Source organism: Macaca fascicularis, chromosome X (genome assembly GCF_037993035.2).
Source record: "Macaca fascicularis isolate 582-1 chromosome X, T2T-MFA8v1.1".
NCBI lineage: Eukaryota > Metazoa > Chordata > Mammalia > Primates > Cercopithecidae > Macaca > Macaca fascicularis.
In genome coordinates this window covers 155,602,847-155,630,795 of record NC_088395.1, presented here as the reverse complement: position 1 = coordinate 155,630,795, position 27,949 = coordinate 155,602,847, and the positions used below count along the sequence as shown (strand labels likewise).

The 27,949-nt window shown below is 49.8% G+C and overlaps 3 protein-coding genes across 27 annotated transcripts; 2 read left to right on the top strand and 1 right to left on the bottom strand.

The window, feature by feature from the left end:
- The first annotated feature begins 5,019 nt into the window (after positions 1–5,019).
- LOC107126466 (heat shock transcription factor, X-linked member 3) lies at positions 5,020–6,758 on the top strand. The gene is made up of 2 exons (XM_015443967.4): positions 5,020–5,622; positions 6,092–6,758. The coding sequence occupies exons 1-2, from the start codon at positions 5,140–5,142 to the stop codon at positions 6,674–6,676; spliced, it is 1,068 nt and encodes a 355-aa protein (XP_015299453.1). The 5' UTR covers positions 5,020–5,139; the 3' UTR covers positions 6,677–6,758.
- A 2,098-nt stretch (positions 6,759–8,856) lies between these two features.
- Positions 8,857–13,715, bottom strand: EOLA1 (endothelium and lymphocyte associated ASCH domain 1). 5 transcript variants are annotated; one of them, XM_065537798.2, is made up of 4 exons: positions 12,336–13,715; positions 10,619–10,751; positions 10,288–10,517; positions 8,857–9,427 (listed from the first exon to the last, which is right to left on the bottom strand). In XM_065537798.2, the coding sequence occupies exons 1-4, from the start codon at positions 12,400–12,402 to the stop codon at positions 9,204–9,206; spliced, it is 654 nt and encodes a 217-aa protein (XP_065393870.1). In that variant the 5' UTR covers positions 12,403–13,715; the 3' UTR covers positions 8,857–9,203. The 5 variants fall into 5 exon arrangements, with proteins under 5 accessions (XP_065393870.1, XP_065393871.1, XP_045239533.2 ...); XM_065537799.1 differs by having other exon boundaries at positions 12,710–13,715; XM_045383598.2 differs by having other exon boundaries at positions 10,619–10,731; positions 13,384–13,715.
- A 66-nt stretch (positions 13,716–13,781) lies between these two features.
- Positions 13,782–26,173, top strand: LOC102124190 (uncharacterized). Of its 21 annotated transcripts, none has more exons than XR_012429772.1 (8): positions 13,782–14,026; positions 15,411–15,468; positions 17,403–17,485; positions 19,288–19,458; positions 19,935–20,234; positions 20,596–20,772; positions 24,085–24,165; positions 24,250–24,311. XR_012429772.1 is itself a non-coding variant. In XM_015443965.4 (5 exons), the coding sequence occupies exons 1-5, from the start codon at positions 13,812–13,814 to the stop codon at positions 20,011–20,013; spliced, it is 606 nt and encodes a 201-aa protein (XP_015299451.3). In that variant the 5' UTR covers positions 13,782–13,811; the 3' UTR covers positions 20,014–21,509. The 21 variants fall into 21 exon arrangements, 5 of the variants coding, with proteins under 5 accessions (XP_015299451.3, XP_073884971.1, XP_073884972.1 ...); XR_012429779.1 differs by adding an exon at positions 14,678–14,860 and having other exon boundaries at positions 13,845–14,026; positions 19,935–20,772; XR_012429780.1 differs by adding an exon at positions 14,509–14,860 and having other exon boundaries at positions 13,845–14,026; positions 19,935–20,772.
- Positions 26,174–27,949: the final 1,776 nt, after the last annotated feature.

Sequence of the window (27,949 nt, the reverse complement as noted above, 5' to 3'; positions counted from 1 at the left end):
TTCTTTGCTAAGATATAACAAGGATGACTTGCCAGTAAATTCCTCATTTCCATCTGAGACCTCATCAGCCTGGCCTTCATTGTCCATATTTCTGTCAGCAATTTGGTCAAAACCACTTAACAAGTCTCCAATAAGTTTGAAACATTCCTGCATCTTCCTTTTTCTGAGATCTCCAAACTCTTCCAACCTCTGCCCATTACCCAGTTCCAAAGCTGCTTTCACATCTTCAGATATCTTTATAGCATCACCCAACTCCTGTACCAATTTTATATGTTAGTCAGTTTTGCATTGCTATAAAGGAATACCCGAGGCTAGGTAATTTATAAAGAAAAACGTTTATTTTGGGTCATGGTTCTTCAGGGTGTACAGGAGGCATGGCACCGGTATCTGCTTCTGGTAAGGGTTCAGGAAGCTTCCAGTCATGGCAGAAGGCAAACGGGTAATCAGCATATCACATGGCAAGAGAGAGAACAAGGAGCTGCCAGGCTTTTTTAAGCAACCAGATCTCATGTGAACTTAGAGAGTGAGAATGTAAGGTTAGCCAAGAGAAAGGACAAGAGAGACAGAGAGCCCCAAGTTCAGGCAAGCCTTTATTAACCTGCCAGCTGCCCCCATAACAGTCAAGGAAAGCAGCTCCAAGCTTACAGAATGAGGGAGTTACATTGGGGCAGGGAGTTTGAGGGAGTCCTTTGGTATGGCTGCATCCCGGGGTTGTTTGCTGGTTAATTCTGCCACATAATCACCTTGTGATGTTTATGGTACTGGAGGGTGCAGGTAAAGTTTGTTTATGCTTCCCACAACCTCCCCCTGTTCAGTCTGGATGGTTTGTAATTGGGGTTTGCTTTATCGCTCAAGGCCTGATAGGTAGTCTAACAGGCTGGCTTCACTGCGGTGCCTAGATAAGGACTTAGAAATGTAAAAAGGTTTGGGGAAAGGGTAGGCAGCACAGAGAGGTTTGGGGGGAGTGTTGGCAGTACCAAGAAGCTTTTTGCGGTGGTTTGTACCTAACAAAGAACTCACTCATTACCACAAGGACAGCACCAAACCATTTATGAGAGATTCACCTCTATGACCCAAACCCCTCCCACTAAACCCACCTCCAACACTGAAGGTCACATTTCAACATGAGATTTGGAGGGACAAAACAGCCAAACCATATCAATGACTAATATGCCCTTTGTTTTCTGTTTTTGCTTTCTTCAGCCATTTTCTGCTTAAAAAGTCAAGTTCTGCTCAGATCATTGGAACACTCACTGTACTTGAGTAAGGTTGTAAGTCTGACAGTCTGACCATGTGGGCCTATTCTGGCCCTGTTGCTTCCTCACTGCGGAACCTGCACCATGGCTCAACCCCTCTATGGCCTAGCTTGGCTCATTGGAGAAATGTGCTCATTCCTAATACCCACTCAATAGATGGGTGTGCACAGTAAATGACACAGATTAGCAGAGCACTTAGCACAACTCATTGACTATGAGTTGTCCAGATCATTGGCGTTTTGAACAAAGAATTGAACAAAATGCACAAAGTAGCAGGGGAATGAAATGTAGCAACAAAGCAGTGAAAGCAGGAATTCATTAAAGTGAGAAAGCCCTCTGCAGGGTGGGAGTAGGTTTGAGCAAGTGGCTCAAGGGCCCAGTTACAAAGTTTTCTGGGCTTTAAGTACCCCATTTGAGGTTCTTAATGACTATTCCTTATCTGAAGGATTTGGCCTGTGGCTAATTAAAGGCTGAAGTGAACTGGCACCCTATGCAGATGAAGGGATGGTCCCTGCTTGGCCCACGGTCAACAAGGCACTCTACCCTCCCTTTCCATCTGAGATGTGGTGGAAGAGGGATGGTTGTAGGGAGAGTAGCCTCTGATCCTTTGTTACTCAGCATGGTTTTTATCTTTTGGTTTAGCTTTAGGAAGTTTGTGTTAATTGGCCTTAGGTTTCCTGCCCCCAGACTCAGGTATTTTCCTTTTGATCCAGCTTTGGGAAGTCAGAGTGAATTGGCCTTAGATTTCCTACCCCCAGACCCTAGTGTTTTCTCTTTTAGGAAGTCAGCACAGATTGGCCTTAAGTTCCCTGTTTCTAGACCCTATTTTTCTGTCTCAATAGGAGCTCACAATAATTGCCCTGTTATCACTGTTCTAATGTAGAACCATGTCCAAGGATGCTAAACTCCACTGAGCTGGTGACATAGAACTTTCTTCATCCAACTTGTATTGAGGGCTACATTTGCACTGCGGTCTTGGCCATCCTCATGGGCCTCTTAGTCCAGAGGGGAGACAGCCCATCAACATGCCCAACCTCACAGGAGTTCAGGATCCACCCAACCAATGGTGGAGAGCTGTGCTGGGCCAGCCCCTGGGAATAAGCTTTGCCAGCTGACCTCATGGAGTGACCTGGACCCTGACAAGCTGAGTGACTTCTGGGTTGAAAAGGGCGTTCCCATAGGGGAAGAAGCACAAGCACCCTCATCAGCAAGGAAGTTCAGTGTGCTCAGAAAACAGCACCAGACGGAACCAGAGGTTGAGAGTTGTCTTACCCAGGACCTAGCATCAAGCAAATGCTGAGTGAAGGAGGGTTAAGGGTGGGTGGCATGGTGGATGCCTGAGTGTGTGAGAAAGAGGAGCCCAGTGGCTAACGAGGCTGGGAAAGTAAGGCCTTGGAGGTGTGAGGAGGTGGTGCCTAAGCAACTGACAAGATCCGAGCCACAGTTTAGAAAGACTCCTCTGGAGTGGGATGAACCAACTGCAGGGACAGATCAGTCCGGGAGAGATCAGCAAGGAAGAAGATCCTGAGAGGCCAGGGGGAGGATGAGGAGAGCCTGGGGGATCATGTGACAGGCAAGGCCTACACAGCGAGTCTTGGCCTGTGGCTGGCTTCATGCCTTGGGGCCCCACTGTCAAGAGCTCAGCACTGTTCTTGATTGCTGCACAGCTACAAAGCTGCAGTGAGTCAGCACTGAGACCGCCTTCCACAGGGCCACTGGTCTTCATACCATAGTCAGTTGTGCTCTGCTTGGGTCGCCTGACCATGATGTTTTCATTCATAAAGCAGCAAACAGAGGGTCCATTGGAGCATGGAAGAGAAGACCAACCATTTTCCTCAAAGGGGCTTGCAGGTGGCAGGTGTCTCATAAAGAATGTCCGAATGGTTGCTGAAGGTTGCAGAGCTGATCTTTGGGGACTGAGCAGGCTTAGCTGGAGGAGGCTGGTTTTCCCACTATGCCTCTTCTTGTCTAGACTTAAGTCAGTGCCCTCAATATTCCCTCCAGGGGACAAGAGGAGCTTGATGTCTTAGACTCGTAATCCCAGTGGACATTCTGTGACTTAAAACAAAGGAGAATGGTAGCTAATGGTCCTATAGAAGCCACATGACATAGTGTGACTAAATCAAATCAATACCAGCTCTTGGCTGAATGCCACTGTGTAGTTTCCCTAGCCATTTTCTTCATGATCGTTCCCCTCCCACCCAATGGCTAAAAGCCTTTATATAAGTAATCAGCAGAGTTCATAAGTTCGCAAAAGCCACAACACAATGTCATTCTCAGTCTTAAGAATTCCCCTATGAAAAAGCACTTAGGTATGTAAGTGAAAGATGCCAGCTGTGTAACTGAATACTCAAGGATCCTCATTCAGTGATGTCACCAAAGGCCTCTATTTTAATATTTAGCCTCAGAGTGCATGTGCCTACAGGTTACACTGAGTCCTTGAACAAAACCTTTGTAAACCTGTTTAAAAAGCTTGATGACCATGAACCAAGCCTGCATCCAGGCATGGGGGGCACCATGAAGGATTAGAGAGCCCTGACATTGAAAAGCACCTTGGAAGAGCCTCTTCCAACCCTCTTCGCACTCAGGGCCGATCCTGAGTGGGCAAAGGGTGCTACTCAGTGGGACAAGGACCCAGGGTCCTTTCAGCCTGGGGCCTTTCCACTGTACCACTCTGTCTCCCTATACAGAGTGAATATTAAGAACAAAGTTGTCTTTAATGGCTAGAGAAAATGTATTACCAGAAAGACTGTTGTATCCTCTCATCTGGGGTTGAAGATGACTTTCATTTGGGTTTTCTCCCTCCTCCTGCCCACCCCAACACACACTCATACGCTCATCTGTTTTCAAATACACAATGATGGCACTTTTGTGCTGGATTACTTTAATCAGGTCTAACTAGACAAGCAGGAACTTTTCTTAGGCTAGTTTGTGTAAAGCAGGCCTCAGAAATGAACATGTCTTGAGCAATGAAAACAGTATTTATGGGAAAAAACAGAAACTAAAGGTAATCTCCTGCTGTGATCTGCAAGAGGGTGAGATGCAAGGGCAAGCAGAGCTCCACAGGGGACTCCAAAGCACAGCTGAGGATGTGGCCATCCAACCACAAATGGTGCTCTGGGTAACACAGTGGTAGAGGAGTGAGGGGAATGCTCCCACCACGCTCAGGCACAGCACCTCTGGGGACAACTCGACCAAATGGAATAAGGAACACTTTATCTGGGCCCACTAGAGCAGATCCAACCAATCATTAGGAGTACTTGGAAGAGACCAAAGCAGGAAGGAGATGGGGGAGACTGGAAAAGAGGGGTGCTACCACACAGATCAGGTCAAACAGCCTACTAGGGACCACCATCTCCTAGAAGGAAGTCACCTGTGAGGAGTCCATCTGACTCAGGCAGTCTTGGTGAAACCCAAGCTAGGGCTAACGAGGGCTGGCTCTTGAGTAAACCAGAGGCCAGCAAATGGCCTCCCCTGTCTTCATGGTTGGTAGTGGCCATAAACCCATGGTTTCTCAGCTTATCTGGGGCCCGGCCCTATGACACAATGTGACTTTCAGAAGATGGGAGACTTTTCTGGGAACTTGAACCACGCCTGTTTATACTTTTAGAAAAGGGAGAAGCTGAAGGCAATGCCACCTGTCTACTCCCCCAACACCTGGCCAGCGTCCCCTCTCCAGATTGGCTGAGAGCCACCTTTGTGACATCGTGTGACAAATACAGCAGATGGTGAGTTAAGTCACTGGTTGCCCTGATACCGAGACTCTAGAATTTTGTGGACAGTATTTATTGGGCATGCGTACTCTGACTGAAGGCATTTTGGACTTGCTAGGACAGTGATAAGGGTCTTGGGTACAAAATGCTCCTGATTCTGGTGTAGCTCCATGGCGAGTCAGAACACCGAACAGGAATATGAAGACAAGCTGGCCCCGTCTGTTGGTGGAGAGCCAACAAGCGGGGACCCATTTAGTTCTTCACCTGATCCAAATCCAGATTCCAGCGAGGTTTTGGACAGACACGAGGACCACGCCGTGAGCCAAGATCCAGGCTCCCAAGTTAACTCACCACCAGAAGACCGAAACCAATGCGTGGTCAACACGGAAGACAACCAGAACCTTTTTAGGCTCTCCTTCCCAAGAAAGCTTTGGATGATCGTGGAGGAAGAAACATTCAAGTCTGTGAGCTGGAACGATGATGGAGACGCCGTGATCATCGAGAAGGATCTCTTCCAGAGGGAAGTTCTTCAACGGAGAGGTGCAGAGAGGATCTTCGAAACAGACAGCTTGAAGAGTTTCATTCGCCAACTGAACCTCTATGGATTCTGCAAAACACGCCCAAGCAACTCTCCAGGAAACAAGAAAATGATGGTAAAGTAGAAAGCATTTCTGTAATTTCTGTGATCCCTTTTCTCTCCTTCTCAAACATATCTTCATAGGACACCAATATAAATAATACACTGTAAGAGCTTAAGTGTCAAAGATAGCATTTTAAAATGTAAAATATTGTTCATTGAAAGATGAAAAGTACAGAACTTAAAAAGTATGGATTTTGATATTAAACTACAATCCCCTTAGAGATAATATAAGCATCATATTACGCGGACCTACATATTACCTCTAAGGGGGTTGCAGTTTAATGTCAAAATCCATGCTATTTATATATTACTGCCTTGACCTATGAATTGTTTATCTCCAGTCAGGTCATGAGGTAGGGCATAACCACACTTGCTGCCACTTAAAGCATTCTTTTCTCCATTGCAGAACGAAATCGTAATTTTGAGAGGTGGGAAAGGAATAATTTATTCCGGAACAACTAACATGTTTCAATTTGTTTCAGATCTACCACAACTCCAATTTTCAGAGAGACAAGCCCAGGCTCCTGGAGAATATCCAGAGAAAAGATGACCTCAGAAACACGGCTCAGCAAGCAACCTGTGTCCCAACTCCAAAGAGAAAGAAGCTGGTAGCTACAAGACGCTCCCTACGTATCTATCACATCAATGCCAAGAAAGAAGCCATCAAAATGTGTCAGCGGGGAGCCCCCAGTGTTCAGGGACCCAGTGGCACTCAGTCCTTCATGTTCTCTGGCATGTGGTCCAAGAACAGTATCACTGGGCATCCCCTGGGAAATAGGCCCCCTCAGGAACCAAATGGCCCAAGTTGGGAGGGCACCTCTGGGAATGTCACATTTGCATCTTCGGCTACTGCCTGGATGGAAGGCATAGGGCAAGTGCCTAGTAGCCCGGTTTACTCAGATAATGGTAGTGTATTGTCTTTGTACAATATCTGTTACTCCATTCTGTTGGCCACCCTCTCAGTCATGTCTCCAAATGAACCCTCTGACAATGACGAGGAGCAGGAAGGCTCCTCAGATTATAAGTGTAAACTCTGTGAACAGTTCAGAAACAATGCAAGTCCGTGAACTCACAGGCCACTAATGACCGATAAAAGTTGCCATTTGCAAATGAGAAACACATTTTTGGTCTTAATAAAGAAAAACAAAATTCCATGGAAATAAATAATAAACAATTTAAATGAGACCTGTTGTCTGTGTTCTTTTTAACCTTCTATATTATACACATCTCATTGGCACAAGCCAGGGGAGGCTGGAAATCCTGTCCAAGACAGGCTTTGGTCCCCATTGTCCTCGTTTATTTGGAGAAGCAGCATTTTTGCACACTCAGCAAAGGATATTGCTAGAAGTGTCGAGACCAAGCCCAGGAAGACCTGGTCCCCTGAGATTGGCCTGCTAGTCAGGAGAAAGAACAGACTCACGCCTGATTCTGGCAGTATCTTCCTGTATCTTCAAACAGGAGATTGTTTCCTCATGGGTCCCTCCCAGTGTTGCCAGGAAGTGTCTGATCAGCAGCTCAGCACCCCTAGCCTAGCATCCAGGGGCCTCCAAAGAGGTCCACTTGAAAGTTAGGCCACCCCATCTGCCATGGGATGTACGACCACCATGACATCCTGGCTCAGAAGAGAAGAGCCACTGCAGTCAATACCTGGGGGGAAATGCCCATCATCCTCAAAGATAACAACTAGAAACTTTGCTAAATCACCAAAAAAAAAAAAAAAAAAAAAAAAAAAATTACTACAAAATAAAACAACACTACTGATCACATTTCCAAGTTAACCTCACTCTACCAGAGCTGTATTTTGGATGTATTGCTAGGATAGGAAGTAGCTATGTGATGCAGGTGACACACATGCTTCAGAAACCGACAGACACTTTCACAACAGAGTGAGAGTAACCTCTGATGGCCAGTGATGATGAGCATTTTTTCATGTGTCTGTTGGCTGTATGAATGTCTTCTTTTGAGAAATGTCTGTTCATATCCTTTGCCCACTTTTTGATGGGGTTGTTTGTTTTTTTCTTGTCAATTTGTTTGAGTTCTTTGTAGGTTCTGGATATTAGCCCTTTGTCAGATGAGTAGATTGCAAAAATTTTCTCCCATTCTGTAGGTTGCCTGTTCACTCTGATGGTAGTTTCTTTTGCTGTGCAGAAGCTCTTTAGTTTAATGAGATCCCATTTGTCAATTTTGGCTTTTGCTGCTGTTGCTTTTGGTGTTTTAGACATGAAGTCTTTGCCCATGCCTATGTCCTGAATGGTACTACCTAGGTTTTCCTCTAGGATTTTTATGGTATTAGGTCTAACATTTAAGTCTCTAATCCATCTTGAATTAATTTTCGTATAAGGAGTAAGGAAAGGATCCAGTTTCAGCTTTCTACTTATGGCTAGCCAATTTTCCCAGCACCATTTATTAAATAGGGAATCCTTTCCCCATTTCTTGTTTCTCTCAGGTTTGTCAAAGATCAGATGGCTGTAGATGTGTGGTATTATTTCTGAGGACTCTGTTCTGTTCCATTGGTCTATATCTCTGTTTTGGTACCAGTACCATGCTGTTTTGGTTACTGTAGCCTTGTAGTATAGTATGAAGTCAGGTAGTGTGATGCCTCCAGCTTTGTTCTTTTGACTTAGGATTGCCTTGGAGATGCGGGCTCTTTTTTGGTTCCATATGAACTTTAAAGCAGTTTTTTCCAATTCTGTGAAGAAACTCATTGGTAGCTTGATGGGGATGGCATTGAATCTATAAATTACCTTGGGCAGTATGGCCATTTTCACGATATTGATTCTTCCTATCCATGAGCATGGTATGTTCTTCCATTTGTTTGTGTCCTCTTTTATTTCACTGAGCAGTGGTTTGTAGTTCTCCTTGAAGAGGTCCTTTACATCCCTTGTAAGTTGGATTCCTAGGTATTTTATTCTCTTTGAAGACACCAACATGGCACAAGTATACATATGTAACAAACCTGCACGTTATGCACATGTACCCTACAACTTAAAGTATAATAATAATAAATAAATTAAAAAAAAAAAAAAAAAAAGAGAGTAACCTGAAAGGACAGACAGCTGCTCTAAGCCTGATGTCCTCTTCATCCTGGATGAGTTGGTTGATTAACGGCTGCTCACTACCAGGCAAACATTCAGTGCCAGGTCTCAGACTTTCTGCAATGTCTCCTGGATGCTAGTTATACATTTGATGAGTTTTGACCAGAACAAATCAGGGGAAAACATAGAACGAAGTCTCAAACACTAACCAGTCATCTACAACACATTTATTTACACAATCCAGAAACTAGCAGGACCAAAATTAGCAACAGTGCCGAGACATTTACTGGCAGCTTTTCCTTCTACCCAAAGGTCAAAGTACTTGAGACATTGCCTGTGTGTCTAAGAAGGCATCACACCAGGAAAGCCCCTCCCCCTACTTCCTTCATCTGAGAAAAGAAACCTGTTTACATGCACAGTGCTTAGTGGGTGGGACTCTCCAAAGCAGTGGAAATTCAGATTTAACCTAATGTATATAGGTCTGCGTCATGATGGTGAATTGAAGGTGTCATGATTTAGCTGGTTTCTCTGGAACATTCCTCTCAGGAGCCCACACTTGTCACACTTCATGCCCCGAAGGGATCAGGTGCTCTGGGATGTCTACCTGGAATACATCTTTGCCTCCTTTCCTAGGTATGGGCTCCAGTAACCACCTGGGGTTTGAAATCACAGTCAGGTACTTCTGCTTCAGGTTGGTCAGTACAGCTTGATTCTCTAGTTCCACAACCTCATTGGGAGTTAAGTCTTCGGGGCATTGCAAAGTTTCCCCAATGTCAATGAGTCCTGTACACAAAGAGAGATACATATGAATGCCTTTCACTTCCATAGCCCAAGGCCTGCCCATGTGACAACACGGTTACTCAAAGTCACAATCAGAGAGTAAGGTGGCATCAGCAAAATGACAAGAAGGGAGTCAAGTCCTTCTTCCACTGCTTTGATAACGAGCCAAACCCGATTCAGGAAATGCTGGGAGAGGCGGGGGAGGGCTCCAGAAAGGCAGAGGAGAGGGCCTTGTCCTCGATGAAGCCACACAAGTAAGAGGCAGGTCCAAGCCAGACTTCTGAGGGCAGCGGTTGCAGATTGGAAGGGCACCAGCCACTGCCTGGGAAGCTACAGGTGATGCCTGAGCAGGTCACCAGGGGACAGATGCTATTGTCAGGCCTCAGTCACCTAGAGGTTAGGGGACTTGCCCAGGGTGCCGTGAGTGGTGGGGCTGGGCCAGGCTTGTGAAGTCAGGCAGGCAGCCCAACTCTAGAGGCCACCTGACCCATTCGGCGGGCTGGGCTGCTTTTCATGGTCTCTGCCACACATGTGCACTCACACATGTATGCACACACACACATACACACACAGCCAAACACCACAAGCACCACGTGTACATGGACCTGATCTGGTTTCTCACTGAGATCAGAAACAGGAACTGAGGCTCAGAGTGGAGAAATGATTTACCAGAGCTCACAGAAACTAGGCCTGCCAACCCCCAGCCCAGGGCCCTTGCCGTCTCTTTGAAGGTGTGCTGCCAAAGGAAACTGTGGTATACATGCCAATCAGTTCAGACGACAACAAAAGTCCCCAAACTCCCAAGCAAGATCTTGGGTGGCAACTCTAGGCGTTGTCTGCACATTTGGCACATCGTCACTTACCCGCTATCACTCCTCGACCAAACTTCTCCCCTTTCCTGAGCAAAGCCTGAATCTCAGCAGGAGTCATCCCCAGCCTCTCCACCAGCAGCTCCTGCCAGGCATCGTCATCCCAGTCCCTGTGAGCAATGTGGACGGCGATGGTACGGTTCCGCTGGCTGCTCAGCAGGGGATGCCAACAAGTCTCCACAGTCTTGACTCCATCTTCGCAAGTGCCCCGGGCCTCCTGTGGCCTGCAGAAGCACAGAAGCGCATCACATGCCAGCCCTCCAAGCTCACGGGCAGTGGCCTGACCATACCCCTGTGTCTCTCAGGTGGCCTAAATCCCACTGACCCTGATGGTCCGCTGCTTCCGTCTGTCACTGATGTACCGCGCCACGGCAGGCCCAAGGGAAGGGGCTGGGATTCGGCTGACTCAGGTTCATCCCACAGAGTCTTTGGGGCGGTCTGGAGTAGGGCGGAGACAGCTAGAAAAAGGCACAGGCAGGATAGCTTTCTCTCTTTATTCCCCACCCCCCCACCCACTCCACTGACTGACCTATCCCCACAAGCACCCATGGCCGGCCTCATGCCAGTCCTGTCTTCATCTTATTCCATGCTCGGCAGCCCCAGCAGGGCTGAGCACACTCCTTCCCTCCTTCCGGGACCCCCACATTGCTCACCAGCCTGCTCTGAATCCCGTGGTGCAGGGCCACGCCCCTTCAGACTCAGCCTTAGGTGGACAGGCCTGTACATACTCAGGACCCCAACCACCACCACCAAGTCCACCTCCCTTCCACTGTGAGTGGCATCACCAGCTACGCAGTGTTCCTGCCCCAGACCTAGCTGCTCTCTGCCCTCCCTCTCTGCGGCCCACATCCCGTGGCACTGTGTCCAAAACCGACACTGAATCTGATCTCTTTCCATAATCTCTATGGCCACAATTCCAATCCAATCCCCTAAAACCCCCTGCCTTCTGAAGAAGTCTCCTGATAGCACCCCCACTCCCGTCTCAGCCCTTGTCCTCTGCACTCTTGTGACCACACTGCCATCAAAATGATCTTGGTACAGGGACAATGAGATTATGTCACTCCTCTACTGAAAGCTTTCAAGGGCTCCCTGCCCCAACTAGAACAGAATTCACACTTCCTCTCAGGGCACTCAAGGTCCCTCCTGATCTGTCTTCCCACCCCAGCCATGTCCTCTCCTCTCCCCTTTATTCACCACCCTGCAGCCACAGGGGCCTTCCATCCCCTGAGGGAACATGCCAAGCTTGTTTCTACCTCAGGTCCTTTGTCAGTTCTGATGGGTTGCATTGTGTCCTCTTAAAACGCATATGTTGAAGTCCTAAACCCCAGCACCTCAAAATGTGGCCTTATATATAAAGACAGAGTCATTACAGAGGCAATCAAGTGAGACTGAAGCCATTAGGGTGGACCCATATCCAATGTGGATGGCGTCCTTATGAAAAGGGGGATTTCAGAGACAGTCATGCACACAGGGAGAACACCATGAGAAGATGAAGGCAGAGATAAGGGAGATGCTTCTACAAGCCAATGAGTGCCAAAGATTGCCGGCTAGCCGCCTGCAGCTAAGAAATAGGGACAGACCAGATTGTCTTTCACAGCCCACAGAACAAACAAACCTGGCCAACACTTTGATTTCAGACTTCCATCCTCTAGAACAATGATTGTCTGTTGTTTAAGCCAGCCCCTTTATGGTCCTTTGCTTCAACCATCTTGGCAAACTGCTGTTCCCAACACATCTCCACAGGATAGGGCATGAGTTTTCCATTTGACAGCACATCAAGTCCATTCTTTCCACCTGACGATCTTCATCTACCTTGTTTTTCACTGCCTGTGTGATACCCCATTGTTGGCCGTCTCATAATTTGCCTGACCACTCCTCCACTGACAGAGAGTTACAAGCTGCTCCCCACTTTTGCCACTAGAAATGACATTACCTCTAACACTTGCTGTGTGAAGACATGCTGAAGGGAATGCCTCGGCCGCCTGGCATGCCCATCTAAGATGCTGATCTCTGCCAGCAAATGACTTTCCACAAACACTCACCTGTGTACCCTCCACCAACCCATCCATGGTGCCATTTCCTCACACACTTGCGGCCCCTGAGCCTCATTATTCTCCTGATGGGTGACCAAACATCACCAGGTTCCTTGGTTCTGGATTACTTCTGACGGAGACTGAATGTCTCCCACAGGGCCAGGCCACTTCCATCGGGATACATGGCTACAGTGAATGTTTGCCTCTTTTCCGCCGCTCAGTTTTTTAGCCAACCCTTTTCTCATCATCACCACAAAATCACAACAAACGCGAACTGTGTGTGTGTGGAATCCCTAGTAGGAACTGATGTAACTGAAAAGGCAAGAAGGGGATTGACTCCCCTCCTACCCGGTGCTGCAGAGAGTACCTGCTTTGCACCCTACCTGCACAACAAGGAAGATAAAGAGGAAAGGTCATTAAGTGCAAGACAGCAAAGCTGGTTCATGGCCCGAAGAAGGTCATCTACTTAGCAGGCATTGGAAACCAAGAAGAGCTGGGAGGGCCGGTCTTATCAGTAACACACATGTGCACCTCACAGTTTGGTTCGGCTAATCACAGCAGTGGGATCCTCAGCACCTGTCTGGGTCAAGGACACACGGTGCACCAGCCCGCAGGGCAGAAAATCATTTCACCACGTTGAACAGCATTCCTGCAGCTGAGCACGCTCCATTCGAAGGGAGAAAAATGACACTTCCCGTCCCATTGTCGAGGGGCGAGGGTTTGGGGCTCTAAATCCCATTGTCCTCAGCTTAATTCTGGGTAAGTCACGCTGAGCACGGCGCCACAGGCCACAGAGCTGTGCACCGCCGGGCCTCGGGTCCAGGCGAGCTCACAGCAGAGGGGCCAATGGGAGGCAGGGAAGACCAGGCTGAGGTGGGGCCGCTGTGTGTGGAGCAGCACACCGGCTTTCTACTCGCAGACGGACGTCGCGGGTACACGCGCTTAGAAGGAGCGGAGCCAAGACCCTGGCAAGAGCAGGGGGCAGGAAAAGGAGCCTTGGTCGCGCCCCGCACGGGTTCCCAGCCCCACATCCAGGGAAGCCCTAGCCCTCAGGTACCGTCCGCAAGAAGGCTGCGCACATAGGCTCCTGCATCATGGGCCCTGGCACCTGTCAGCCCCGGCAGGTCTCACGGCCTCCGGAACCACGGACCCTGCGAGTCGTGGGTGCCCAGGGCCGACTCCGGCTTTTCGCCACAGGGAAGAACAGTACTCCGCCTCCCCGAGACCCAGCGAGGCCACCGGAGCCAGGACAATGGGCTCCCAAACGAGGAGACGTGGGCCGCGGTGAGAAGAGGGAGCGCCTGGCTAGTGTCGAGGTTGCAAGGTCGCTGCCGCTAACTCCGGGAAACCGGTGGCCAGTGACAAGCGCTAGCGGTCCAGAACTCTACCGCTTTAATGCAGCTCCCGTCATCCCTTTCATGAAGAACGCACGTGGGCACGTAATCACGCATGTACGCACAACACGCAGGAGGCACGTAGTCAGCCATGCATATAGACAGCCAAGTCATTATGAATCTCGCATTCTCGAAGACACGCACTGACGACATCACGCACGTACGCACGCCCTGGCTGCTAGGAGACGCTATTCCCTTTACCAGGCCCTCATGCGGGCCAGCCAGCCAGGCAAAGGCCAGGGGAGCTCGAGACTGGCAACCTGGGCGAAGAACCGGAAGGAGGAAAAGGAAACGGAGGGAGAAAGAGTAAGGGGAAGGGCGGGACGAGGCCACCAGGCAGGAGTTTTGGGTCCAGAGCTGCTATACCAGCAGGGAGGAGCTGGGAGAAACCGCTGGGGAGTGGGTGGAGGCGGGGTTGAGAGGAGGAGGGTGGAGCTGGGGGAGGGGCAGGGCGGGACTGAGAGAAACGATTGGGGGCGGTGTTAAGGGCGGGGCTAGGATAAGGTGGGGGTTGGGGCAGGGCCGGGCGGAGCTGAGAGAAACCACTGCGGGCAGGGCCGTGGGAGAGCTGAGCAAGGAGAGGCTGCAGAAGGAGCTCGCGGACTCCCGAGAACCAGCAGGGGGAGGCAGGAGTCCGCTGAGAGTAGGAGGGCGGGGGAGAAAGAAACCGCTGGGAGGGGCTGGAGGCGGGGCTTTGAAAGCAGCTGCGCGAGAAGCAGGGCGGGGCTGGGAGAAGCAGGGCGGGGCTGGGGTCCAGAGGGACCGTCTTTTTAACGCCTCTTTTGCAGGTGATGAGAAACGTCCACACTCCTAATGTCTTGCCTCCTCTAAGTCGCCGGACACACAGCCCAACTTCCCTGGCAAACTTGCTTTTCAAACTCTCTTCTCCATCTCAGTCAGGGGCTCAGGTTCTGTAGTGCTGCCGTGCTTTACTCCTCTGTCCCTCCCCTTATCTAGTCTCCCGCATTGACTTCATAAGCAAGTTTTGAGTCCCTGCCTCTGGAGTGCCCGATGAGACAAAACTGCTCCTCGTCCTGCATCCCCGCTGCTACTTCCAGAACTCAGGGCTCGTGGTCTGGAGCCTGCACTGTTCCATGAGCCTCCTGACCAACCTGGAAGCCTCTGTCTTTCCTCCCTCAGGTCTGTCCTCCACATTCCACTGGCTCAGTTTCTAAGTCACAGATCTGTCCCCAACAATCCTCTAGTGAAAACGCGGCCGGGCCTTCTCAGGTTTAAGTCCTAACAGTTCAGGGAGTCGGCTCAGCTCTCCCCACCCTTAAGCCGAACGCTCTTTGGGTTCACGCTGTGCTGTTTAGTCACTGGTCCCCACCAGCCTGCTGTTCCAGGTCTCCTTGCTTTGCACCGTTAGTTCCCATGGCCTTGTCCTGGTGCACTCCTGACCTCCTTCAAGACACAACTTTAATGTCACCTTCACAGCCCCACCCCAAGTATTACGGACTTTTGTCTCCAGCTCTGATAGCATTTTGTACATCCCCCATTCCCACCCCACATTAGGCTCTTGCAACTCCAGGTGGTAATTGCTCTGTAAGAGTCTGGCTGCTGCAGGGTCTCTTGAGTTCCTTGAAGGAACCGCTGGTGTTTTACTCATTTCTGAAACTGGGTGCCCAGGGCACAGTATCTGCTTAGTAAGTGTTTAATCAGCAAAGGGCTGCTTTCTTGTTTTTTCTAGTGAGATGCACCTACTTCTCCCTGGAGAAGCTCGAGGAAGCAGGAATACTGAAGATGAGGTGAGGAGGAGAGGGTCCCTCTTTATGGGATGTAGGCCGTAGGGCTGCAGGGGACCTTCAGATCACCAGTTGCAATTCCTATGCATGCTAGCATCCCCTCCTGGGTTCCTTCCCCCCAAGAATGGTTGCCAGCTTCTGCCAAACACCCCAGAACCTGCTGGGAGTGGTTTCAAATCATGAGTGAGGATCCCCGGGATGGTGGGTGGCTGTTGCTCCGCCTGTAGCGTCTTGTATGAAGGACTAGAACTTGCATAATGAGCTGGATAGTCACCGTGTGGCTGCTAGCGGGGAAGCCCATGGTGGCTACATAAGAGCTCCCTTTTCCAACTCTCCCAGCTGCCCCTCACTCTCACTCCTGGGTGTGCTGGGCAGTGGGGTGCAATGCGCACGTGGGTGCACACTCTCCCTGAGACCTCCCACAGAGGTCTCATCTGTGGTCGGATGAGGAGAGGAAGTCCAAGTAAAGCAGCTGCAGCGGTGAGTGGGCCTAGGAAGAATGGCATCACCAGGCCAGGTAGGGATGCGGGTGGTGTTCAGCTATCCCTGAGAAAGGGACCAGAATGCACCTGAGTCTTCATTTTCATTCCCAATAGCAGGTCAGCACCAGACCCGAAAACGCTCTGATTTCTGCCCTCCACGCCATACTCTCTTCACCTGCTGCCTCCTCATTCCTCCCATTAACAATGTCCTGGCAGGAACAAGACTTTCCCCTCCCTCTCTGCTTGTCTCTTAGCAGGTCAGGTCGGCCTTCACCTCCCCAGGCCCGTCCTGCTCCTGCCTTCCCCTGTGGGGCCCTCCGTGGGTGCTCTGGAGCCCCAGGCAATAGCCAGCTGCGGGCGTGTGGGGCCTTCTCGGGTTCTTTGCTGTGCTCCCATGAAACCGCTCTGCTTGGCTGCACCCCACTAGCACACACTCAACTGACCCCAACTCCTGGGGCTGGGGGTGTGTCTCCTCAAAGTCTGCTTGCTTCTTCAGGCTTTGCTTGCATGCCCATTGTGCTACACGTTGTATCTCTTTTAGGAAGCCCTTGTCTATTCCAAAGATCCTGCTTTGCAGCTGACCGTACCCGCTGCCCGTCTCCGCCAGGATACTGCCTCCTTCCTGAAACCACAGCCCCACTCAGGTCTTCCTTCCATCCTAATCCCTGGGGAGCCCCCTGCAGAGCTCCCTGTCCATCCCAGTGGCCTTCTGAGCCTTGCCTCCCCTCCCTTCCCCTCCCTTCCCTTCCCTTCCCTTCCCTTCCCTTCCCTTCCCTTCCCTTCCCTTCCCTTCCCTTCCCCTCCCCTCCCCTCCCCTCCCCTTCCCTCCCCTCCCTCTTCCCTCCCCTTCCCTCCCTCTCCCCTCCCCTGCCTCCCCCTTACCTCTCCCTCGCCTCTCCCTCACCTCTCCCTCCATGGCAGGCTAGCCTCCCTGGCTAGAGCTGTCCCCTGGGAATTTGCCGTCACTTTCCCTCTCTGTGCTCAGCATCCCTGGTTGAGAGGTTTAGGAGGAAGAGGAGAGGACAAGAGGAGGAGAAGAGTCCCTCTCTTCCGCCCACATGCTCCCCTAGGGAAGCATTGTTTTTGCTCAGCGTGATTTCTGTGCGACTCCTCCTATTTTCTGAGCCTGTCACCCCCTTCCTCTTCCCTTGCCTCCCCACTGAGACTTTCCAGAGTGCAGCCACCTCCCCTCACTGTGCTTCTTTGACTCTGAGGCCCAGGAGGAAGTTGCCCTCCTCTGGAGAGGGTTCACGTTTGATCCAGCCTAGTGTTCTGGGACCGCTTTGACCCTAATTCATGATTTCCCTTCAGATGCTTCTTGTTTGGCCTGCCTTCCTCGTCTAGGAAATGGATTTTGCTCATTTTTCTATTGAGTCACTTGCCTTGTTGGTATGGAGTTATAGGAGCTCTTTCTGAATTCTGCCTCAAACCCCATGTTGGTTTTTTGTATTTCAGAGACCACATCTGCTCAGGGGTTTATTCTTCCGTCTGTTTGCAGGGCTGTTTTGGACTCAGTATTCACCTAAGCACTCCAAACTGTAAGTAACCCCAGAGCTCATGGAGTGTCCCACTGCCCCTCCTTCTGGAGGCTGTGGCCCCTCCCCCAAAGAGGAGGTGCTTGCATGCGTCCAGTGCCCTGCCCATTAGATTAGAGAGGGCTCCCTTCTTTGCTCTCTTGCACTCATTTGTCCGCCTTTTAGCTTTCCTTTTCTGCCCTGGACTCACACAGGGTTGCGTGAACGTGTGGTGTAGCAGGAGGAGACAGGTAAAGTGGAGGAATAGGAGCTGGAGGGGAGCAGAAGGGAAGAAAAGAGGAGGGGGAGGGGAAAGAGAGGGAGTGGGTGGAAGGAGGAGAAGGGGAGGAGGTGAAGGAGGAGAGGAGGACACAGAAAAGAGAAGAAAAAGGAGAGGAGGAGACAGGAGGAGGAGCAGCAAAGGAGGAAGAAGAGGAAGAGGACAAGAAGAGCAAGTAAGGAGGAGGAGGGGGGAGTGGGAGGAGTAGGAAGAGAGAAGGACCGAAGGAAAAGGAAAAGGATAGGCAGATGTGGAGGAGAGGAGGCAGAGGAGAGGAGGAGATGAGAAAGAGGAGGGAAAAAGGAGAGGAGAGGGATGAGTGGGGAGGAGGAGGAAGAAGAACAGGAAAAGGAGAAAAGGAGGAGGAGAAGAGGAGGAGTGAGAAAAGAGGAGAAGGAGAGGAGGATGGGGGGAGGACGGAGAGGAAGGGAGAAGGAGAGAAATAGGAGGAGGGAGGAAAAGAGGAGAGGTGTAGGAGGAAGAGGAGAGGAGGAGCAGAGGAGGAGGAGGAGAGGAAGAGGAGGAGATTTGGAGGAAGAGGAGAGATGGAGGAAGAAAGGAGGAGGCGGAGAAGAGGAGAAAGCAGAGAGGAGGAGGCAGAAGAAAGGAGGACCAGGAGGAGAGGAGGAGGAGGAAAGGACGAAGAGGAGGAATAGAATAAGAGGAGCAGAGGAAAAGGAGGAGGAGGTGGGGGAGGAGTGGAGAGGAGAGGAGGAGGAACAGAGTTGGAGGAGGTGGAAGAGAGAAGAGGAGAAGGAGGAGAGGAAGAGAGAAGGAAATGAGGAGAAAAGTAGGAGGAAGAAGAGAGAAGAGGAGAGAGGAGAGGATGAGGAGGAGCGGAGGAGAAGGAGAGCAGGAGGGGGAGGAGGAGGAGAGTAAGAAGAGGAAATGAGGAAGAAAGAAGGACAGGAGATGGAGAGGAGGAAGAGAGTATTAGGAGGGGAGGAAGAGGGGAGGAGGGGGGGAAAAGGAAATGAGGAGGAGGAGGAGGCTGCAGCGCCCTTATCAGGCTCCAGTTCTCGGTGTGCCCCGTTCTGTAAGACACTCCGCTGTGGTCAACCCTGGCCTGCAGAGGATTCCCGCGCTGGATCTCTGAGGGATGCTGGCGCCCTCTCTCCAGCACATTCCTGATGCCCTTGCTGACGCATGTGTCCTCTGGGCCCTCTCCTGAAACATGATCCTCCAGGGTGTCTTCTGGCCTCACCTCTTCTGTCCAGTTCCAGCAAACTCACTTTGCTTAGCCTTTGAATCCCTTCCTTCACCATCTGCCATGACAATTCGGGCCTTTCACCGTCACTCAGGCCTGGACCATCACTGATGCCCATCCCATGCCATCCACAGGTTTGCCCCATCCCTTCGGCTCCCTACCAGGGCATTCAGTTGTGTTGAGCAGCAGAGTGTCTCCAAGTCCCTTGTGTAGTTTTCGTTTCCGGCCCCCACTGGTTGAGCTGCATCCGGGTCCCATCCCACAGGGACCCCCCGGCCGCTGCAGGTGCATGCTGATCCTGCAGCTCCTCAGGGGTGTCATGGCTTTCCCCCTTCCCAGACCCAGCACACCCTGCCTGCGCAGCTCTGTGCTGCACCTTCACTCTGGTCACGGGTGTGGCAGTCAGCTCACCAATTCCTCCTGCTTCCCTGGGACTCGCTGGCTTTTAGCACCGCAAGTCCCTCGGCAAACTGGGATTGTTGATCACCCTACCCGGCAGCCAGTGATAAGGTGAGGGCCGCTCCTGGGAGGGAGGACACCCGTGGGGAAAATGCTTGTGTTATTTATTTCTCCTTCGGGATAGGGTGCCTGCAGTGCTTCATGGGAGGGGTGGGCTGATGCTGCAAGCTCAGAAGTTTCAAGGGCATCTAGGGAGACCAGATATTCAGAGACCTTCTCTTAGATGTGCGTGTTCCATGTATCAGGGATGCAGGTTTTCCCAGCAGGACTTGTGTCATTGGCATGACAGACCTGCCTTGGCTGAGCGTTCAACTGTCTTTGGAGTTCAGCCACCTTAGCAAGTCCTGGGTTTGTTCTTCAGACTTTGCTGCTTGCCCATTGCTTGGATCGGGGGCTACTTTGTAAACCACCAGGAAGACTCCAGTGTTTCTGCTTAATTTTTAGATGTTTGTTAATTGCCCTTGGCCTCTCATTAATCCCGGTGGGTCCTTCAGGAAACATACCGTTCCCTGAGTTTTCATTTCCAGGCATCTGCCCTGCCTGGATCTCCTCGCCTTCCAGGAACTTCCTCTTCACAAGCCGCGGCCATCCCAGCAAAAGTTCTAACATCGAAGGTCTAGCAGCTAGCCTGCCGTCTTGTGCCTAGAGCCACCTGCGTGCCACCTACCCCCGAAGATGGGAACCTCGTTGCCAGTTGGGGAGATGCAGGGCAATCCTGTACCAAGACCCCATCTTACCACCTGTTTTCTCGGACCACTCTGGAACCCACTGTCTCAGATTGGGTCCTCCAGGAAGCAGACTGTGAGAGGGAGTTGGCAGGACCAAAGGTTTACTGGGGCTAACTAACCCTCAGGAAAGGGACAGGAAGGAAGCAGGGCTGGAGAGCAGGTTGAGCCCGACCTGACAGTCTTGAGCAGCCCAGCAGGGAGGTGTGGAGCAAGGGTTGCCCAGTAGAGGGGCCTGCATTGGGCATGGGTGGTGGGGTCCACATGGTACCTGGCACACAGCAGGCTGTGCAATCCATATTAACTGCCTGGATGAATTAATGCCCAGGAAAGGTGCCCTGGAGAACGGGTATGTGCTGAGCACAATAGGGAAGGGCCCAGCATCTGCCTTGGCATAGGCAGAACTGTGCTGTGCCCTGCAACAGGCCACCCGAGAGCTGCTTTCATCTTGTGTGTGCATTAGACAACTGCCAGGGGCATGAAGGGGATGTGCTTCCAGGGCATTTGCTGGCAGGGTGTCTCGTGATCTCTTGGTATTGGTGTGAGCACAGCCTGGCAGGAGAGGGCAGATCTCAGTGCAAAGTATCATGTCAAAAAGCAGATCGAAGCCAGGCCCCCTCCTGGAAGAGGCTCCTTGAAGGTAGGTGCACACTCATGTCTTTGTTACTTGTAAGGGGGCATCTTACAGGCAAGAGAAGTTAGGTGAATGTGAAGAGGAAGGAACTGCTCACTCTGGGCAAGGGGCTGGGGGAGGCTTCGTAGAGGAGCAGGTGTTTGAGCTGGGCCTTGAAGGTCGAAAGGGTTTTGTTAGGTGGGAAATGGGGGAAGGACAGCCTGAAGGGGTTAGGTACCTTCAAGGAGCCCAGAGAAGGTTGGTGGCTGGAGCAGACCCATTCGTAGAGTGAAGTCGTGGGAGAAGAGGCTGGGAAACTAGATTGGGTCCAACTCCTAAAGGCCCACTGAAGGAGTATGGGTTGCACGCTGGGTGCAGCAGGTGAGTGTCCTCACTTGGGTTTCACTGTCAGCATTTTTAAAAGGCAAACTGGTTCTCTTCCTGAGGAGAATTCACTGATTCACTGATGTGGCCAGTAAGTCATCTGACAAACCTTTGTGTACTTCTGATGGGATAGGAGTGTTTGTAGACAACGGTCACACAAATATGCAGCCCAGTGCAGCTCAGGAGCAGCCTTCCATGGATAAGCCATTGGTACCTACAGTGTGCTCCTGTCCTTGCTAATCTGAACACATGGGTAGTAACCTTAAGCGTGTCTCAATCTTCTGACTTGTGATGAGGTTTCCAATTCTTGTTCCTGACTTTAGAATGAAGTTTGGAGAGATGTCATTAAGTCTCTAGGTTCTGAGGATTACTGTGGGGTGGGCAGAGGGAGAAAAGGGTGTTGGGGCCAGATGTTCCTGTGCTTCTACCAGAAAGTTGATTTGCCCAATGTACCACCCTCACTTGGCAGGCCTGAGCAGAGTGGCCTGCCACTCACAACCCAGAGAAAGAAGGTACAGTGCGGGCTTGCCCTGGCGGGCGCTTGGATGCCCTAAGCTGCAGCATCCACGCCAGGTGGGATTTGGTAGGGTAGGCCCCCCATCCACTGTGTCTGATCATACTGCCTTTGAAAGAGGAGGGTGGATGATGAAGACAAGACGATGAGATAGGGTGGCCTCAGCATGTTGCAGCACCCAACTGGAACATTTGCAAATGATACTTGGAGAAAGCTTTAGGAAAGAGGCCCACTTCATTTATGAAATGACACTAGATAATGTTTGACCTTAGTCACATGTTCCTTGATTCCTCATTTTGCCCTCTGTTGGCTGACTCATGCAGCTTCACTTTTAATTAAAGGTGGGCTGTGATGAGAGTCATGATCAGTGAGTGGCTTCCATAGCACAAAGTTCTGTGTAGTTCTTGGGGGATGTGAGTTTAAGTATGAGGTGCTAAGACGAATATGTCCATACATTGTATTCTATTTCCTCTATCCTTTCCCTCCTCTAACCATTTCTGCCTTCTTCATCTTTCTAACTTTCCCAAGGCATTTTACATCAGATTTCAGATATAGAACAGTGGATGTTAGAACAAACCCAAATTCTTAATGCTTGTTACCATGAAAACATGGCAACACCATTCACATTTTCTTTACAAATGGCCTGTACGGGTCAGCCCAGGCATTGACTTAGGAGCCCATTGTTTGCATCCTCTGGGTCCTTGTAGTTCATATGCTGGAGCAATGTATAGAGGCGCACAGAAGGGCTGAGAATGTGGCCATGAGGTATGTAACAATGAGGCCCAGAGCCTGAGCTTTGGTGTCTAGCAAACCTAGGTTTGAATGTTAGCTCTTTGTGTTCCTGTGTGACCTTGTTGGTTACTCGTGTCTCTGTGTCTCCTTCTCTTACAAACCAGGAGGTACAAATGCCACTCATGTCACAGGGCTGTTGCTGGGACATACACTTGCACCTTGTGTTCTCTCTTTCTGGGACTCAGGTTCTCAAGATTTGCTTCTACATTTACAGGTTGGAGATTATTCCAGCAACGCTGAGGAAACTTTTCTTTTATTTTTTTTCTCAGCTTTGCAAATTTCAGAGATTTCCAACAGTGTTCGAGGGACTGTGATGTGCTCTTGCAAAAATCCCATATGTTTTTTGAAGAATCTCAGTTGTGCTATCTAGAAAATGAATCAGTTAATCTAGAACATGGTTTTCAAACCTATGTGGCCATGGAATATCATTTTGGAGGGACGCTTTCACAGGATGTAAGATTCTGAGTGAAAGCTTTTTTTTTTTTTTTTTTTTTTTTTTTTTTTTTTTGAGACAGTCTCTCGCTGTGTGGCCCAGGCTGTAGTGCAGTGGGGCAATCTCTGCTCACTGCAACCTTCGCCTCCTGGGTTCAAGCAATTATCCTGCCTCAGCCTTCCAAGTAGCTGGGATGCCATCATGCAAGGTGCATGCATGCCATTACGCATGGCTAATTTTTGTATTTTTAGTAGAGACAGGGTTTCGCCATTTTGGGCAGGCTGGTCTTGAACTTCTGACCTCAGGTGATCTGCCCACCTTGGCCTCCTGAAGTGCTGAGATTACAGGTGTGAGCCACCACACCCAGGTGAAAGCTATTTTCTTTAAGCCCTTGAAAAAAGTTGTGCCACTTCCTTTTGGTATCCTTGGTTTGGTAAGGTATCATTTTTCTCACATTGCTTCCAAGTTTTTCTTTTCTTTTTTTTTTTTTAAATTATTATTATTATTATTATTTTAAAGACAGGGTTTTACTTCATTGTCCAGGCTGCAGAGCAGCATTGCAATCATAGCTCACTGTAACCTTGAACTTTTGGGCTCAAGCAATCCTCCTGCCTCAACCTCGCAGGTAGCTAGGACTACAGATATGAGCTGTCATGCCCAGTTAAGTTTTTTTTGTTTTTATTTAAGAGTTCTCAGAAGTTTAACTCAAGTGTTTTAGTGTAGAATTTCTTTGGATTTATTCTCTTTGGGATTTGTTCAGCTTCTGAAGTCTGCAGGGTTATGTCTTTTGTCAAATTTGGGAAATTTTCAGCCGTTACTTCTTTGATTTTTCATCCCCACACTTTTTCTCATTTCCTCTGGGACCCTTATGACACAGATGTGAGATCATTGTTCGTAGTCCCACAGGTACCTAAAGCTCTGTCCATCTTGTTTTCCCATGTATTTTCTATTCGTTTTTCGGAATGGGAAATTTCTGTTCTGTCTTCAAGTTCACTGGTTCTTTCCTCTATTCTTTCTATTCTGCCAGTGATTCCTTTATAGAGTTTTTAAAATTTCAGTTATGGTATTTTTCAGTTCTAAAATTTCCATTTGATTCCTCATTATGTCTTCTATTTATTTTTTGGCTGAGACTTTCTATTTTTAGTTTGTTTCAGATGCGTTCTTAATTGCTTAATGAAGCATTTATATAATGGTGGTTTTCAATTTTTTTTTACAGATAATTCTAACATCTTTGTCATCAGTGTTGACATCTCTTGATTGTATCCTGTCATTCCATTTGAGATCATCCTGGTTCTGGGTATGATGTGTGACTTTTGATTGAAATCTAGAGATTTTCATATTATGTTACTAGGTTTAAAGTGCTATTTAAACTTTGTTTTAGCTGGCATCCTCTGACATCACTCCAGCAGAAGAAAGGGAAGGATCATGCCGCATTACTGCCTGGTGAGTGCAGTAGTCTACCTTCCCCACATGGCCTCCATTGATTCCTGAAATGGGTGGGGGTACTCCTTGTTTCTGCTGGGCAGGAGTGGACTTTTTGGATCTGATCTGGGGCTGCACTGATACCTTTGTGGCTGGGAGGGCTTGATATTTTTCAGCACTGTATTCAGTATCACCTGCACAGACACCTTAGGGGATGGGGACTTGCTATTGCCTGGCAGGGATGAAAATGCCAGCTCCCTGATTGGCCACCTCCAACAGCACCAAGGTAGACGGGAGGGATGTTACAGCTTAGCAAGCATGTTACACTGAGCCCCCTAGTTGACCTTTGCTGGCATGTGTGGAAGTGGGGATCAAACTATATTTCTGTGGTATTTAACTAGAGTAAAGCAGCTTACTGTCTAAAAGTTTTCTATCTTGGTAAGTTACAACTTTCTTGGTCCTCTGGCTTTGGTTCTTCTTTCCTCCCTCCCTTACTGTCCACCTTTCCTCCCTCTTTTCCTTCATTCCTTCTTTCTTCTTTCCTCTGTGTTTGTTGACATTTCTGGATCCTAGCTCCTTCAGCTCCATGTCTGGTGTATATGGGCAAAGAAAAAGAGAGAGAGAGAGAGAGAGAGAGAGAGAAAGGGAGGAAGGGAGGAAGGGGAAAGGAGAGGAGAGGGAAAGAAAGAGAGTGGAGAGAGAGGGAGGGAGGAAGGGGAAAGGAGAGGATAGGGAAAGAGAGAGGAGAGAGAGAGGGAGAGAGAGAGGGAGGAAGGGAGGGAAGGGGAAAGAGAGGGAAAGAAACAAAAAGAGAGGGGAAGGGAGGAATGGGAAAGAAGAGGAGAGGGAAAGAAAGAAAGAGAGACACACACCAGAGAACTAATTAACTCCATTGTTCCTCAGGTCACAAGGTCCCTATCTGATCTGCCTTCACTCCACCTTTCAGAGTCTTATGTTTGTTTTGTGTATATTATCAAGGGGTTTTAGGTCACTTAGTTGGAAGAATAGGGAAAAGTATATCTACTCTAGTTTTGTGGAAGTGGAATTCTTCTGAGAACCTCTTTTTTGATACAAAATATGTACTTGTGCATATTTTGTATCAAAATATATAATGTACATGTCCATTTTGTACATGTATATAAATTGTATATAAGTATTTAGGGTTATAAAAATAACCAAAGACACCAAAAACTGCCACAGGTGGATTTGAGAAGACGTTGAAATGCCTCCCCTGCTAAGACACGCTCCTCCTTGACAGAGTGGGAACCCTGAAAGCTGTAGTGTCACCACTGCCCTGTCCTGTACCTACCTATCTTTTGACTCATTTCCTCCAAGCTCAGGTTTTCAGTTTTGGGTGTGTGCCACCTAAAACTGAGCTGTGGAACTGCAGCACAATCATCAAATTCAAAAAAGGCAAGGACATCTGGCTCAGATTTTAAGATACACCATAGATGGAGTAAACTAAAACCTTTGATTCCAGATCCTTAACCCCGATTAAAAACAACACAACCCTTCATGCCTATTTAAAACGTCCCTTGCAAAAGATGGTTTGAATATTCCAAGTTGGAAATACCCAGCCTTTTTAAGTTACAGCACCCTTTTTGATACAAAAAATGGGCATGACAGAAATTGTATAGTGAGTAGTGTTATAAAAATAACCAAACACACCAAAAGCTGCCATGGGTAAATTTGAGAAAGTGTTGAAATACACCACACAGCGTGAGACCTTGCTGGCTCTGTCTAACAGATGACGCTGGGGCTGCAAATGGTGTCCCAGCCTTCCAGCGTCTGTGGTCTCCAGAACAGGGCTGAAACCTGTTCTGCGCTGACACTGCTCTCCTAAGAAGACCCCAAGTTGAGAGGAGCCTCTTACCCACTCATCTATAATCAAAGCAGACTTGATGCCCATCAGAGTTGCCCAGTGATTCTGGTGAGCCCTTCCTCCCTCTGGCTGTGAGTACTGGGGAGCATGGTGGGGACTTTCAGATAGCTCGGTGGGGCGCAGAAAGAGAGGGAGTTCCCCCTGACTCCTGCCCCAGTCGGTCAGCCCCGTGGGCCGAGGGGTAGCCCCACTGCTCAACCTCTCCACTCTCTTGGGGAGGACGAGGCAGCCTTGACCCACGAGGGCTGATGAATGGGTCGGTTATCGGCAGGCTCGTAGGCCACCAGCTTGGAGATCACGTTGTCCCTTTTAGATTCAGTGTGGCGGGAATCTAAAAGGTTGAGGATGGAGAAGCCTGCAGGATGGCAAAGTGAGGGACCCCGGCAGTGGGACCTCAGGAATCCACCCCTGAAACTCTGACTGGGGTGCCCGTGGAGGCCCTGAAGGTACAGCAGTCAGGCGCTCTGTGGCATTCTGAATACTGGCACGCAGCCTTTGGCCTCTGCCAGCTTTTGTGAGCTGCCCTGCACCAGGCAGAGGTGGCCCCCAGGCCTAGCACAGGGTCTGCCACATGGCACATGCTATAGAAATAACTGTGGACTGCCTGACTGCAAGATCACATTGAACATCTGGAACATCTGGCCTCAGCCTGTGCTGCTGCAGCCAGGAGCAAATACGGGGAAGTCTGGCTAAGGAGAATGCATGCCTGTGTGGGCCCCAAGGATCCATCCTGAGATCAGGAGGAACAAAAACCCAATGACCTTGACAGGCCCCTCAGGCAGCCTGTTAAATCCCACGTTCCCATGCCCAGAGGTTTTTGGCTCCTGCCCCAGAGGCCCAAGATGAGGACCTGGCAGCACAGGGAGGCTAAGGGAATGATGAGCTCAAGGAGAGGTGGCCAGACCACCTGAGACACCTGTTGAAGTGCACTTTCCCATGTCCAGAACTGCGAGCTCCTGAGACAAGGTGCAGAAACCAGATTACACTTATCTTTCTGACCTAATTCACAGAATGGGCAGCAGCCCCCGCCTAACCACTGCCCCATCACTGAGCAACAAGTTAGCAACAGCAATGCTGGCCACATGGGAGGCCCTCAGGTGTCCTCAACCCACCCCTAGGTTTACTGACAGGTACCCTGCAGGGAGGAGGGTGGGGCCCCGAGCTGGACTTCACCCAACATTGCCACCTCCTCAACCCGTGTCCTGCCTACCACCCAAGGAGCTGAAGGACCCAACGGCACACCCTCAGTGGTTTCTGAAAGGTAGCAAAGCTCTTTCTACCCTTTTCCACTTTGGGTGAGAACATGTAGCTGGGTTGACAAGTTGGTTTTTCAGAAAGGAAGCACTGAATAGTGAGGCACTCGCCCAGCCAGAAGAGCGATCTGCAAAGACAGCCCCATCCCCAGGACGGGATTGCTGGATTCAGATACCACAAACCAAGAGAACCCAGACTCTGAACATGGAGCAGTACCAGGGTGAAAGACTTTTCCCACCGACATGGTCACATAGCCATTCTCCTTGAAGTACTGGGGGATGGTGGAGAAGTTTCCAGCGTGCACCCTCCAGTAGGAGTTGAAGTCGTACAGGCGGGTGGTGTCAGGTCTCCTGCCAGTGAGGAAAGAAACGCGGCTCGGGGCGCACACTGCTTGCTGTTAGGGAGCAGAAGCAGAGGTAAATGTCCTCACAGCAAAATGTGCCTTCCATCTCATAGGTATCCAAGCAACCTCCCTCCTGAGGCCCCTAGCAAACAGCTTGGTAGCTGAGTCATGCAGAGCTCA